The following is a 15,034-nucleotide window of genomic DNA, read 5'->3' as shown; positions in this document are numbered from 1 at the left end:
ACATACTGGGAGAATTGTGGGCGGGATAACTCTTGAGGGCGTAGCTTTCAGGAGCGGGGTGGGGGTGTTGAAGGCGGAGCCAGGGGTGTAGAGGGTGGAGCCGGGGCTGTTGAGGGCGGAGACAGGGTGACGAGGGTGGAGCCGGGGCTGTTGAGGGCGGAGCCAGGGTGACGAGGGTGGAGCCGGGGCTGTTGAGGGCGGAGCTAGGGTGACAAGGGTGGAGCCGGGGCTGTTGAGGGCGGGGCCAGGGTGAGGAGGGTGGAGCCGGGACTGTTGAGGGCGGAGCCAGGGTGATGAGGGTGGAGCCGGGGCTGTTGAGGGCGGAGCCGGGCTGTTGAGGGCGGAGCCAGGGTGTCAAGGGTGGAGCCAGGGCTGTTGAGGGCGGAGCCAGGGATGTCAAGGATGGAGCCAGGGGTGTCTTGGGTGGAGCCGGGCTGATGAGGGCGGAGCCAGGGTGTTGAGGGTGGAGCCAGGGTGTCAAGGGTGGAGCCAGGGCTGTTGAGGGCGGAGCCAGGGATGTCAAGGATGGAGCCAGGGGTGTCTTGGGTGGAGCCTGGGTCTCGAGGATGGAGCCAGGTGTGTCGAGGGTGGAGCCGGGCTGATGAGGGCGGAGCCAGGGTGTCGAGGATGGAGCCAGGGCTGTTGAGGGCGGAGCCAGGGGTGTCGAGGATGGAAACAGGGGTGTCTTGGGTGGAGCCTAGGTCTCGAGGGTGGAGCCAGGTGTGTCAAGGGTGGAGCCGGGCTGATGAGGGCGGAGCCAGGGTGTCGAGGATGGAGCCAGGGCTGTTGAGGGCGGAGCCAGGGTGTCGAGGATGGAGCCAGGGCTGTTGAGGGCGGAGCCAGGGGTGTCGAGGATGGAAACGGGTGTCTTGGGTGGAGCCTAGGTCTCGAGGGTGGAGCCAGGTGTGTCAAGGGTGGAGCCGGGCTGATGAGGGCGGAGCCAGGGTGTCGAGGATGGAGCCAGGGCTGTTGAGGGCGGAGCCAGGGGTGTCGAGGATGGAGCCAGGAGTGTCTTGGGTGGAGCCTAGGTCTCGAGGGTGGAGCCAGGTGTGTCGAGGGTGGAGCCGGGGCTGTTGAGGGCGGAGCCAGGGCGGGGCGTTTCACTTCATCAGGAAAAATCCAGACTTTGACCTAATACTATTTCTTCAGAGATCCTGACATCTTACGAAGTCCCTTCATCCGATAGAGCAGCCCATTGATAAAGTCCTGTGGAGTTAAAACCATCTGTGGTCATGTAGATTACAGTCTATATATATTACAGTTGCATTTTTACTTTCTTTTTCTGCTAATCTGATTTTATCTGGAATTTTTGTCTATATTGAACGATATTAAATTGCTATCTAATTTCTTAGATTAGGACATAATAAATCCAAATTATGTCATACCAAGTCATATGTATGAGATGAAAAGTCACAATTATGACATACTAAATCATATTTATCAGATTAAGTAATTATGTGACAATAAGGGAAAAAATATGACATACTAAGTAATATTTGACAAGTCGAGATTTTGAGATAAAGTCGAAATAGTGACCTATAAAGCCAAAATTATGACAAGTAAAAATTATGAGACAGCCCCAATTATGACATACTAAGTCATATTTTACACAAGTCGAAATTTTCAGATAAAAAGTCGAAATTAAGAACACTAAGTCATATTTATGACATAAAAAGTTGAAATTATGAGATAAAAAGTTGAAATGATGTCATTATACCATTATGATTTACCAAAGCATGATTTTTTTCCTTATGTGGCTTCCAAAGCTGAATAGAGCTGAATAATGCTACTATTGTACTTAAATAGTATTTGTTCCTTAAAGAACTTAAAATGCAACATGAATAATGTTTATCACTGTGAAGCTGCTTCTCATGTAAAGTGCTATAGAAATATAGCATGAATAATTGGTTAATAAGTGGAAGTGCATAAGAAAAGCTGTTTGCAGAGTTGGTCTTACCTCTTTTGGCTTTCCACATTCCTGCAAAAGCTCCTGTTAAAACAGAAGAGCAATATCTGTTGATGCATATTGATGGACTTATTCGTTTTTAGTTATTAGTTTTCTGCTACACTCTCAAAACTAAAGCTTAAATAACCTTTTCAATTAACAGTTTTTAAAAGAACATTTAAAAGAACATGTTTTCAATATAAAGAATATTCCGTGGAATGGAAAGATTCCGTGCATCTGGTGCTCTTCGGATTTGTTTGTTTTTTTATAATTTTTTTCTTCATTGGAATGGTGCGAAACTTAAAGGTTTTGATACTTTCTATGTGAACACACACACACACACACACACACACAAAAAAAAAAAATCATGGACATGATTCAAACAGGTTAAAAGGTCCTTAAAAAAATAATTACACTTGTTCTGCTCGCGGTCAAAAATGAGCGCATTGGAAATTAACGGGAGACAAATTTTATCTAGTGGAAACTTTTGGTACTGCAGCCGAACACAATCTGACAGAAAGCTCATTTTTTTGAGTTATCAAGCTCAAATTTTGAACACAACTAGTTCAGATTTATGGCTTTGATTTTCCCACAGTTTTAGAATAAAACATGTTTTTGAAAATATATATTAAAAACAATAAACGTAAAATTCAGTAACTTTTTTAAAATTCACTTTTTAAAACTTTTTTCACTTCAGCAATAATCATCCAAGCGCTGTGTTTGAAAAGAGATCAAACTTTAGTCAGTGCTCTAAACATTGAAAATTTAAGAGAGTTTAAATTGGAAATTGTATTTTTGGTCTATGCTCAAAAAAGTGAATAAATGGAGTATAAATATAGCGTTAATATAATATACTACCATAAAAATCCCCTAAAAATACAAAATATTAAATAAAAAACAAAATCAAACTAAAATTTCATTGAAATAAAAAAATTAATTTCGACACGCGAAGAGCACCAGGTCTTCATGGAAGCATCGATGCCAGTGAAGAAGCTTTATTTTGAAGGTGAATCTGAACGTACATGCAGTCTAGATCTCTGGTCTTCATCCGTCAGCTCCAGAAGTTCATCGATGTCGATCTCCAGCTCAGGGATCTCTTCCTCCTGCACACAGACAATCACACACTCATTACTGCTTCTGCTGTTTCAAAGAATAGGAGGTCTCTGCGGAACAAAAGTGGGTGTTTCTAAATTTGTGGGTGTTTTCACACTGGTGGGTGTTTATAAATCATGGAATGAAAATGATGCCCTTCTCCCGACCCCACCCCTAAGCAAATAGAGGTCTCTGCAAATAGAGGTCTCTGCAGACGGTAAGGAGTTACCAGATCAGGGGGCGAGGCCATAAACAGAGGGGCGTTTTCAACCGCGTTACCTGATTTGCCCACGTCAAAGTGTGTGTAGGCCTCAGGGGTGGGGTCGGGAGAAGGGCATCATTTTCATTGCATGATTTATAAACACCCACCAGTGTTAAAACACCCACAAATTTAGAAACACCCACTTTTGTTCCGCAGAGACCTCCTACTCCCCCTAAGGCCTACCCACACTGTGACGTGGGCAAATCAGGTAACGCGGTTGAAAACGCCCCTCTGTTTATGGCCTCGCCCCCTGATCTGGTAACTCCTAATACCGTCTGCAGAGACCTCTATTTGGTTTCAAATGGCAAAACAAATCAGTTTTTAAAGAAGTAGTTCACTTCAGAATTAAATTTCCGGATAATTTACTCTCCACCACGTCATTCAAGATGTGCATGTCTTTCTTTCTTCAGTCGAAAAGAAATTCTCCATATAGTGGCTTCAATAGGGTCCAACAGTCCAAACGATCCCAGCCGAGGAATAAGAGTCTTATGGTGCGTTCACGTGCTATGGTAATTATGGTAAATACCAAAAGCCGACATGGAAAATGCACATGAACACCCCCTCATGTGGTATTTTCCACTGGGCAACTCGTAGAATATTTTGATGCACGGAGTTGCCGAGATGAGATTACCTTTGACCTTTTCAAAATGGCGGACAGCAACGCAAGAGTTGTGAATGGTAAAAATATATACTATTCATGATCTAGAAAATATAGAGCATATATTATTTACGTTTGAGTTTTGATAAATCATTTTCTTGCTGTAGCAGATGACTTAGCAATCTAAAATAGTTTTAGCTAAATAACCGGTCTGGATCTCCATCTTTTTACCACATTACGACAACAAAAGCACTTGAACGCAACACACTGGTAAATACCAGTTCACAAGTGGAAAATATCATATTTTCCATAGCACGTGAACGCACCATTATAACCAAACCAGCGGCCATTTTCTAAACAAAATTAACGTTTATATTTTTAACCACAAATGCTCAAAAGTCTCACAAAAGTCTCATCGTTGATATTCAGCGTTTTCCGTGTACCAGAAATGTAGGATAGGGCTTATTTTCTCCTCCAACTTCAAAATCGTCCGACATCATTGTTTTACCTTTTATTTATTTAATTTCTTTGTAAATGGCGTTTAGTCTTCGCACGTTGACTGTACTTCCGCCCACGTCACGCGTGACTTTTCGAAGTCGTAGACGTGCTAGACGAGCATTTGTGGTTAAAAAACGTATATAAATGTTTAATGTTTTTATAAAATGTCCGCTGGTTTGTCTAGATGAGACTCTTACACCTCGGCTGGGATCGTGTCGAGACGTTGAAGCTGCACTGAAACTCACATTTGGACCCCATTGTAGTCACTATGGAGAAAAATCCTGGAATGTTTTCCTCAAACACCTTAATATCCTTTCGATTTAAGAAAGAAAGATGAACATCTTGGATAACGTGTGGGTAAGTAAATTATCAGGAAATTTTAATTCTGGAGTTAATCCTTTAATTATGAAAGTGACTGGTCCAGAGATACTGCGGATGTCATCAAACTAACTTTACAAACCACCTGAGCTCAGATTTAATGTGTCCAACTGAAGAGTCACGCTATTATAATTTATAAGAAAATCTGATTATGAGAAAGAGTTAGGCTCTCATGGGCATTAAATTTCATTAACGCTTACGGCTAGATTACAGAAAATCCACCGTGTTCATATAAATGATTCATTATGCTTTACCATCTTACACTTGAGCAGTGAGACTGAGCCTTGAGGTTTAACTCGAAGTGTTTGTTGCATCACATCTCTGCTGGAGACTTTAATGGCATCCGCTCTTAAAAGCATCTCTAATCAGAGAGAGAAGAGCAACGACGACCCCGAGAGTGACACGCATTACCAACCGCTGCACACATCAATATTACAGGAACGCTACTACAGGAAGTGCTGTGCTAGCAGGCTAATGCTAATGACCCCGCGGGACCGTTCTAACGAGCTGCTGTTGCTATTAGGATATTATTCCTGTAATTTATTCAAACATAACAATACTGTAGTTGCATGTTGTTTATAATGGCAATAAACTGAACATTCTGAAGGTACGGGAGTCAGTGTTGTTATTGTTGACTAAATCTAAAACTATCTAAAATAACTTAAAGCTGAAAATATATACAAATATTAAATGAAAAATCTAAAACACTTAAATGAACATTTTAAATGTTTAATTTACAGATAACAAAAATAAAATAAATTGAAATATTAAAATTACAAATTAAAATGGAAATAAAAATAAATGAAAGCTAAATAGAAATATTTAATAAAAAAAACGAATAAACATGACAAAAGAACAAATGACTAATACTTGAACTAAAAGCACATTTAATAAAATGAAACTTAAAAAACTTAAACAAAATAGTAATGTTTACAACTAATTTAAATAAATTAAGTCGAAGAACTAAAATTACTAAAACATGAGTTAAAGACAAATAGAAGTATTTTTGTTAAAAAAAAGACAAAAGCACAAATGACATACTTAAACTAAAGGCACATTTAAAATATGAACACATCTGAAATGAATACAGCAAATAAGTTGAAGTACTAAAATGACTAAAACAAAAAAGAAAGAAAAATATAATAATTCTTTTTAGAAAACGATAAAAGCAGATTACTGAAACCTAAAAATCTTTCAAAGTACGAATACATACATTAATACATTTAATAATAAAGCTGAAATAAAATCAAACTTAAAAACAAAGGTAAGGTTGCATTGACAACTAATTGAAATAAAATAGGTTGCCTACTATGTCTAAAACTAAACATGAAATAAAAATAAACTAAAGATAAATAGAAATATTATTAGACTTGCTAAAATTAAAATTAAAAATTGTATATATATATACACACTTTAATGGTTGTCAAATACTGAAATAGCATTCGGTCTTAATTTACTCAACCCCATGTTATTCTAAGCAGTATTACTTTTGTTTTTCGAAGTTTATCCTCATGAATTCTATGGTCATTTTGTCTTTAACAGCTGCTGATCTCTGTCTGCTTTCATTATATAGAAGAGCAGCGTGAACATTCAGACATTCATGCCGGTTTGGATCAACACAAAGGTGAATTATTCCTCTAAAGTCACAGGGAAGGAGTGAGTGTTTTGCTCTCTGCTAGCGTTAGCATGTTTGTTGTGTTTTTAATGAGATTTCCCGGGATGTCGAGCTGCTGATTCCCTAATGTGGATCCGTTAATCTGATCTTCCTTCCCGGGTTTCCTGCCGCTCAGAGCATCAAAACACGAGGGACACAAATGAATACTACACACCACCTTCACATAATGTGGAAATATTCTCCTGAAACACTGCTGGATCTTTGACTCCGGAGAATATGAGCGACCAAGATCCGTACAAAAAAACAAAACAATTCCACTTACTTCAGTTTAAAAACATTTAAATGAGTCAATATCATCAATCCTTTTTCCAAAATGTGATTTAGTCTTACACTGATTCTCTATGGTAGCTAAGCCTATTATTAGTGTTTATATTTTATAACCTGAAGGGATGGTTTCATAATTTTGTGATTACAGAAATTTTAAGAACTGCCAAATTATTTGCCAAATTATCACAGTTACTTCAATTAGCTTTACTACTCCGGTGCTACTAATGATAAGATCAAATCTCTAGCACTAAGTATTAAAGGCATCGTTTATTAATTATTATTCTCAGAAGACAAAAAGCAGAAATCATGTTTGTGCTTGTCCATAAAATGGCAGTAAATGGTGCACTTCTTCATGCTTAAATGCAAGTGCATTATAAAATAATTCCATGCAACTTTTACATTTCTCCTTTTGTGTTCTGAAAAAGAAGAAAGTTCACAAAGCAAATACAAACACTTGAGTGAGAAAATGACTGGTTCATTTATCCTGTCTTTTCACCTAGCAACCACCTAGCAACACTCTAGCAACCCCCTGACAACCACTCATGCATCTTTTAAAATAGTTCTATACTAATACTCATCTATATCATGTTAATAAAACCCCAAAACATGATTTAAAGTCAAGTTTGGGCAGAGTAACTGCAGGCTCCAGTGAGTTCACGCATAAATTTGAGATGCTCATGAATAATGCAGCGGTTGACACAGTGGGCGGAGTTACAGGCTTCCACGCGGAAGCGTCAGAGAACCTCCAGAGTGAAACCCTTCCTCCGGGCCATGAAATATTCACCATCATCACCAAAACATGGACAAACGTACCGGCACTCCCAAACCACAGCCAGCTGGACCTTCTCAAGCTCTCACAGAACGATCTGCTGCCTTAATATAAGCAAAACACTGATGTGATATAATGATCCACTATACATTTATTAATGATAGGCAAGATAGGCAATTGTTTTTCCACGCACTGGTCAAACTTCTCAGAATGTATTATTGTTTCAGAATAGTGGAAAGAAAACATCCAAAATAGCGTTTATTTTGTCTAGATTTCTATTACAATTCAAATCTTTACAGGTAGTGAGTTTGAGTCGGAAATCTCCACTTCAACTTTACAGTTTTATTCATATCTATATTCTGAAGGTTTGTTCATATTCCTAAAAACAATGAATTTGTGACTCAATGAATCCCATGGCCTCTGCATGTATGTGATAAAAAAAGAGAAATCCAGAAAAACCTTTATATGTCAACAAAATGAAAGAATTTTGATCCTGGGTTTCTTCAATGTTCAGATTTCAGCTCTGGAAATGAATGCATATTACTACATATTTAATTAGATTTCGCATCATTTGCATACAAAAAAGGTAACACTTTACTTGAAGGGGTGTGCATAAGACTGACATGACACCTTCATAACCATGACATGACATATGTCATGAATATGAAGTAGGGTTTATGCATGTTTATTATGACAACTGTCATTAAGTGTCTTTCGCTCAATAATGACATTTTGAATGCAAATATGACATTGTCTGAGATGTCTTTGTTATGACACCTTGACATAAACCATAACATCATAACCTGTCAGTGTCTTTGTCATGACAACTTGACATTAAATTAAGTTAAACTGTCATGTAGTTGGTTTTGACTTTGGCTGTCATAAGGCCATTATAACTGTGTCATGAATATTTTTCGTGACCTCAACTACAGTGGTACAAATTGAATTTGTCATTAAACAGTTATAATGCCTCATGACAGCCAATGTCAAAACCAACCACCTGACAGTTTAATGTAATGTTAACCAATAAAGCTAAGTGCTTTCTTAAGTTTGATCATTAATCTGCTATGTCATGTTTATGACAGGTTGTGTTGTCTTAGTAATGTCAAGTTGTCATGACAAAGACACTGACAGGTTATGATGTATTGGTTTATGTCAAGGTGTAATAACAAAGACATCTCAGACAATGTCATATTTGCATTCAAAATGTCATTATTGAGCGAAAGACACTTAATGACAGTTGTCACAAACATGCATAAAACTTCCTTCATATTCATAACATGTGTCATGTCATGATTATGAAGGTGTCATGTTAGTCTTATGCACACCCCTTCAAGTAAAGTGTTACCCTTTTGGACCTATCGACCTTGCCTTTAACATTATTCAAGAACCGCTATAACGCCAAAACAATCTGTTACCTTAAATTATATGTTTATCTCTGTGAAGCTGCTTTGAAACAATCCATTGTTAAAAGCGCTTTATAAATGAAGATGACTTGACTTGACTTGACTTGACCTTAAGCTCATCTGCAGTGTAGATTATATCAGTGAGATGCACAGAAAACATGAAAGTGTGCTTTTTAAATGCAGCTGCTTTATCATGTATTTGGGACACAGCAGACGCCCCCCCTTCCCCTCAAAGCCTGCTCCATTTAAATCCCCAGAAAATAAAGATAAAAACCAGTGCTTCTGTACATGTGTGTTTGTCAGCAATCAGTCAGTGTGTCATCTGACGGCTGCAGTAGAGTAAACACACACACACACACACACACTGAAGAAATGCTGGACATCTGCCACTACACTCAACACTTCCTCTCTTACACACACACACACCATGCTGAAAGATCTCCAGCGCTGAATGCTTGCATGTCCCACATGTCCTTGAGTTTAATAGTAACCGGGTCAGACATTAACCAGGACCGGCGAGTGACACCAGCGACCCGCATATTTATAACGTGGCAGCTGAAATCATTTCTTTTAATCTGTTATCTAACATCTGATTTACTCTCATCTATTCTAGTTCTGTCTGGTGATGCGTTAGTGGTAGAGGAGTCACCTTCCAGAGGCGAGTGTTGTTCAATGTCCCAGCTAACCAGTAATGAAAACGTTTTTCTGTTAACATTCACCTGGTTTTTAAATGTTTAAGAAGCGTTTGTATCCGTTTTATCATTGTGCAAACATTATGAGAACGTTACTTTTGAAGGTTCTCTGAACATTCTCAAACAAGTAGCAACATTTTTAAAAAAATGTTAGACAAATGTCAAACTAGAAAAAAAACTTTCCATGAATGAAATACTGTTTTTTTTATGCTGCCGTTTTGAGAACATTATTAAAGACCAGATAATGTTGAATGAACATTATATTAATGTTACTGGAAGAATGTTTGTTCATAACTTTGACAGAACATTCTGGGATGGAACTAACATGCAGTGGATGTTGATGAAAAAGTAATAAAACACTGAATGTGATCAACTCTCCAACAACTCTAAAACCTGAAACAGCGATTACATTAAAATCTACAGTGATATTAAACAGCAGAGAGCTGAACAATCAAACACAGTGACGTTTTTAACATATATAATAGCAGACTGATATCTTGTGTTTGTTTATTTGTTTTCATTTCAGACATAATTGTTCATATTTCTTTAAACTAATTGGTTTATTTGAGGTATTTGATGCAATTGCAAGACAAACAGTGCGATTACATAAGAAATATACTCTCATAAGGGTAAAAATGCCACTGAATTCTTACATTTTTTATACTGAAGCAATGAGGAATTAGTAATAGTTCCTTGATACATTTACATTTATGCATTTGACAGATGCAATTTACACTGCATTCAATCTATACATTTTGTTCAGTTCATGCATTCCCTTACTGTCATCATGCTGTATTGCTTGAGCGATGTATTTTTCTGGTATAATGTAAGAAAGCTATACCCCGGTGTACGGCCTGCTGTCATGTGCAAGATATCATATCACAAAACCACATGGTGCAGATTATCATGTTATCAGGGTGGTGTAGACTAGTGATGGAAAGTGAAAGGCTTTCGGTTCAAACCTCTCCAGTGCATTGAGTAAAACACCTCCATTACTCCAGGAAGAGGGTTATTCCTGCAGCTCAAATACTAGAGCACGGGTTCGATTCCCCGGGAATGCATGAACTGATCACGTGTACCTTGAATGCAATGCAATTCACTTTGGATAAAAGCGTCTGCCAAATGCATGAATGTAAATGAGTCCTACTTTTCTCCTGTTGTCTCTATTATTAGACAAAGATGTGTTTATCTGACCAGAAATCTCAGTTTGCACATTTGAAAAATGTCCAGCTGAGGAACGATACTTTGACATTGACAGCCAATCAGAATCCATCCTGCTTTAAAGAGCTTGAGCATTTAAAACAGCAGATGACAAAACTGCAGTGCACTTAAAATAAACAGAGAGTTATCATGCATTGGTGTGGTAGTTATCATTCTTAGTGACGTAGAACGTGCCTTAACAGTCCAACCGCAACCATCAGGGTGCATGCAAAAACTGCCGAAGGGTTTGGTAAATGATTGCAGAATTCAGGTGTTTGTTGCGTGTCCGTGCCGAGATCGGCATTAGATCACCTGACAGTGGTTATATTTAGCTGCAGGGTTATATTCGGCACATGTGAGAGGAATGCTGGAAAAAACAGCTTGATCTGTTCAAATAGCCTATCATCACCTTCTCCTCTAATGCCACCGTGTCCTCAGCGCATTTGAGTAAATGTCACTGTCACATCATGATCACACACATCTCATCAATGCTGCTCTGCCTCCAGCTCAACCAACCGGAGTCCTGTTTCCATGGTGACAGGGGATGCACAGCGCGGATACACACTCTCTGATGTAACGTGGCAGATGTTGCGCGTTCACAGATGTTCAAAACTCGTCATCACCAGCGAATCATGACATCAGTGGAGATACTGATTAGAGTCTGATCTCTGTGTGCTTTAAGTAATGTTCTGGGTTCAGTACAACTTAACCTACATGAGCGGCATCTGTGAGTCTGTGACGTGCTGTCGTTTTCATTCGCCCCTCAGTTTGTTAAAACTACCAGGAATGCGCTTGGAAGGTCTGTGAGGCACTTGTCTTGTATGTAAATTACTTTGTGCAAACATTATGTTATTTGATCTGTAAAGTGTCTAGTCTTTTTTATGTTTAGGATGATAGTTCCTGAAGTTTACTCTATGTAGACAGTACCCTTTTTAGTAGTCTTATACATATTAGTCACATAGTAGAGACTAGACTCTAGAGACTGCGGTCTTTAGCACACTTGTTAGGACACCCACCTCCCAATGCCGGAGATGCCGGTTTGAATCCCGCACTGAGGGGGGTGAGTTGGACCGGAGGGGTTACAATTGATGCCGTGACCCGGATGGGATGAGTTTTGGTTTAGGGGGGTGAGTGTAAACCTCACTCCCTTGTCCTTAAGAGGTACGCTGGCAATAGCTGGGTTTCAGTCACGTGATTATGATGACGCGGGAAGGCAGGGCGATTTCAGATGGAGGGCAGGAAGTAAACATGGAGAATACGTCTATGGAGGAAACCGTTGCGGAGAGTCCGTATTGAGTCTAATTTGATCATTTAATGTCCCATTCCCCCTGAACGACAACCTAATGCTATATAAACACAGACACAAAAAAACACGTTGGCTAGCTAACATACCATCGCTGCAGAGACACGGCATTAACAGACTCTGCTACTCCCAAACCGCAGACGTAACGTTATGTTAAAAATCCACTTTTTACGGCGTTGTTCTGTGAGCTTTTTACATTTCTCACTGTAGCAATGTTCAGGGTAGAAGGAGGCGGAAACCGGCGAACAATCAAAATATACTTTATTTAAAATAAAACAAGCATACCAAAATACCGCCAGCAGCCCCTCGCGGACGACTGCTGGCTAAAGTAAAATACAGATACAAAAACAAAACACAACTAAAATACAGGCCTGTTCCTCTCTCGATCATCAACGTCGTCGCTCCTCCTTTATGCTTCCGCTCCTCCGTGAGATATGCGAGACCGGTGTGCTACCCAGGTGTTGCTCATTAGCAATCGCACCACCGGCCTCGCGCCGTTCTCTCACGGCACGCCCCTCGGCCTTCCTTCGCCACACTCACCTTTATGAATGACAATCTTTGGTACTCCATAAAAACCCTTGCCCTTTTCTCGATTAGAACGATTGGAGCCGCCATAAACTAAACAAAACATTGATGGCAGATCCTCAGCTATTTCACTTCCTGCCCTCCATCTGAATTTTCGCGCTCTCGCGATGCAGCAGCGTGACGTCACGTGAAACCAACCTATTGACACTAAACGGACTGCGGTCTTTAGTGTCCTTGTTAGTGCACCCCCCTCCTAATCTGGAGACGCTGGTTCAAATCCCACATGGAGAGAGATGAGTAGGATCGGAGAGGTTATATTTGGTGCCGTGACCCGGATGGGAGTGAGGTTTAAGGGGGAGAGTGTAACGAAGGCAAGCTAGTAAGAGCTGTGTGGGTAAACCTCACTCCCCTGATCTCCTCACTCCTTCTATACCAGAGACACTGGTTCAAATCACACACAGAGAGAGGCGATTAGGAACGGAGAGGTTATATTTGGTGCCGTGACCCGGATGGGAGTGAGGTTTAGGGGGTAGAGTGTAAACCTCACTCTCCTGATCTCTTGAAACCTCACTTCTCCTATGCTGGTTCAAATCACACACAGAGAGAGGCGATTAGGAACGAAGAGGTTATATTTGGTGCTGTGACCCGGATGGGAGTGAGGTTTAGGGGGTAGAGTGTAAACCTCACTCCCCTGATCTCTTGAAACCTCACTTCTCCTATGCTGGTTCAAATCACACACAGAGAGAGGCGATTAGGAACGGAGAGGTTATATTTGGTGCCGTGACCCCGATGGGAGTGAGGTTTAGGGGGGAGAGTGTAAGCCTCACTCCCTCTGATCTCTTGAAAGCTCACTTCACCTATGCTAGTTCAAATCACACACGGAGAGAGATGATTAGGAACGGAGAGGTTATATTTGGTGCCGTGACCTGGATGGGAGTGAGGTTTAGGGGGTAGAGTGTAAACCTTACTCCCCTAGTTCAAATCACACACGGAGAGAGATGATTAGGAAAGGAGAGGTTATATTTGGTGCCGTGACCTGGATGGGAGTGAGGTTTAGGGGGTAGAGTGTAAACCTCACTCCCCTGATCTCTTGAAACCTCACTTCTCCTATGCTGGTTCAAATCACACACAGAGAGAGGCGATTAGGAACGGAGAGGTTATATTTGGTGCCGTGACCCGGATGGGAGTGAGGTTTAGGGGGGGAGAGTGTAAACCTCACTCCCCTGATCTTTTGAAACCTCACTTCTCCTATGCTGGTTTAAATCACACACAGAGAGAGGCATTTAGGAACGGAGAGGTTATATTTGGTGTCGTGACCCGGATGGGAGTGAGGTTTAGGGGGGAGAGTGTAAACCTCACTCGCCTGATCTTTTAAAACCTCACTCCCCTGATCTCTTGAAACCTCACTTCTCCTATGCTAGTTCAAATCACACACGGAGAGAGGCGATTAGGAACGGAGAGGTTATATTTGGTGCCGTGACCCGGGTGGGAGTGAGTCTAGGTCTAGGGGGGAGAGTGTAAACCTCACTCTCTTGTCCTAAGAGGTACGCTGGCGGTTGACACTACAGACACCTGTTCAAATCCCGCTTGGATATATAAATGATAACAATGTTCCTACTGATGACAAATAATAGTACATTTCTCTCAGAAATCGAACAGATAAAACATACTATGGTGTATTTCCTTCTAGGAAAACTTCTCTCAGTTGTTCCTCCTAAAGAGGATGACAACTATTGACTCATTTAAATCTGTTTAAGAAGAATCATCTGCTCAGAATCATCACCGTCTTGCTGTATGTTTTGGTGCATTATTAACTTGAGTCTGATCACAGGGAACGTGCTGTAATGCTGTCTCTCTGGATCTGTCTTACCTCGCAGTCGTACAGCAGGTGCAGTTGCCCATCGATCCACTCCTCGATGTCCAGTCGCCTCTGGAGGTCTTTGCGGTTGTATTTGACCGTTAGTTTGCCAAGTTTGCGTTGGGCAGGCTCCTCCTCTTTGGTCTGAAACATCACTCTGGACTGGGTGCCCGGCTCCGACGCCATGCCTGCCACAACCTCACGAGGACGGGGAGAAGTCCAAGAGGCGACTGTCTCTCTCTCTCTCTCTGTCTGTCTCTGTCTGTCTCTCTCTCTCTCTCTCTCTCTCTCTCTCTCTCTCTGTCTCACAGACTCAAACACAGGGTCCTTCAGTCACAGTCCTGCTTTCGTTTGCTCCTCTGACTCTCTATACTGCAGTGTGTTTCTGACTCATGATCGTGTTTCTGTCCAACAGCCTCCTTCAGCTCCTGTCTTCTGTCTGAGCTCTACTAACACTGCCTCTCTCTCTCTCCCTATCTCTCTCTCACTCCCTCCCCTACCTCTCTCTCTCTCTCTCTCTCTCTCCCTATCTCTTTCTCTCACTCCCTCCCCTACCTCTCTCGCTC

General features: G+C 40.9%; 2 protein-coding genes across 2 annotated transcripts in view; both read right to left on the bottom strand.

The window, feature by feature from the left end:
* Positions 1-15,034, bottom strand: part of LOC130085684 (serine/threonine-protein kinase PAK 6) — a 120,979-nt gene that overhangs the window by 105,784 nt on the left and 161 nt on the right. The window lies entirely within an intron of this gene.
* On the bottom strand, positions 929-14,957 carry ppp1r14d (protein phosphatase 1 regulatory inhibitor subunit 14D). Its single transcript, XM_056251610.1, has 4 exons — positions 14,481-14,957; positions 2,968-3,048; positions 1,958-1,990; positions 929-1,206 (listed from the first exon to the last, which is right to left on the bottom strand). The coding sequence occupies exons 1-4, from the start codon at positions 14,652-14,654 to the stop codon at positions 1,138-1,140; spliced, it is 357 nt and encodes a 118-aa protein (XP_056107585.1). The 5' UTR covers positions 14,655-14,957; the 3' UTR covers positions 929-1,137.

The sequence above is a fragment of the Rhinichthys klamathensis genome, unplaced genomic scaffold (genome assembly GCF_029890125.1).
Source record: "Rhinichthys klamathensis goyatoka isolate OS25496 unplaced genomic scaffold, OSU_Roscu_1.1 h1tg000085l_1, whole genome shotgun sequence".
NCBI lineage: Eukaryota > Metazoa > Chordata > Actinopteri > Cypriniformes > Leuciscidae > Rhinichthys > Rhinichthys klamathensis.
This window is presented reverse-complemented; position numbering and strand designations above follow the sequence as displayed.

What these genes read in the sequence shown, in the direction of transcription:
- ppp1r14d (XM_056251610.1), bottom strand. Translation starts at nt 14,654, where the DNA reads ATGGCGTCGGAGCCGGGCACCCAGTCCAGAGTGATGTTTCAGACCAAA. An exon ending in ACCTGCTGTACGACTGCGAG is followed by an intron (nt 3,049 to 14,480) that starts GTAAGACAGATC and finishes GTCTGTGTGCAG; the next exon opens with GAGGAAGAGATCCCTGAGCT. An exon ending in ACCAGAGATCTAGACTGCAT is followed by an intron (nt 1,991 to 2,967) that starts GTACGTTCAGAT and finishes CTGTTTTAACAG; the next exon opens with GAGCTTTTGCAGGAATGTGG.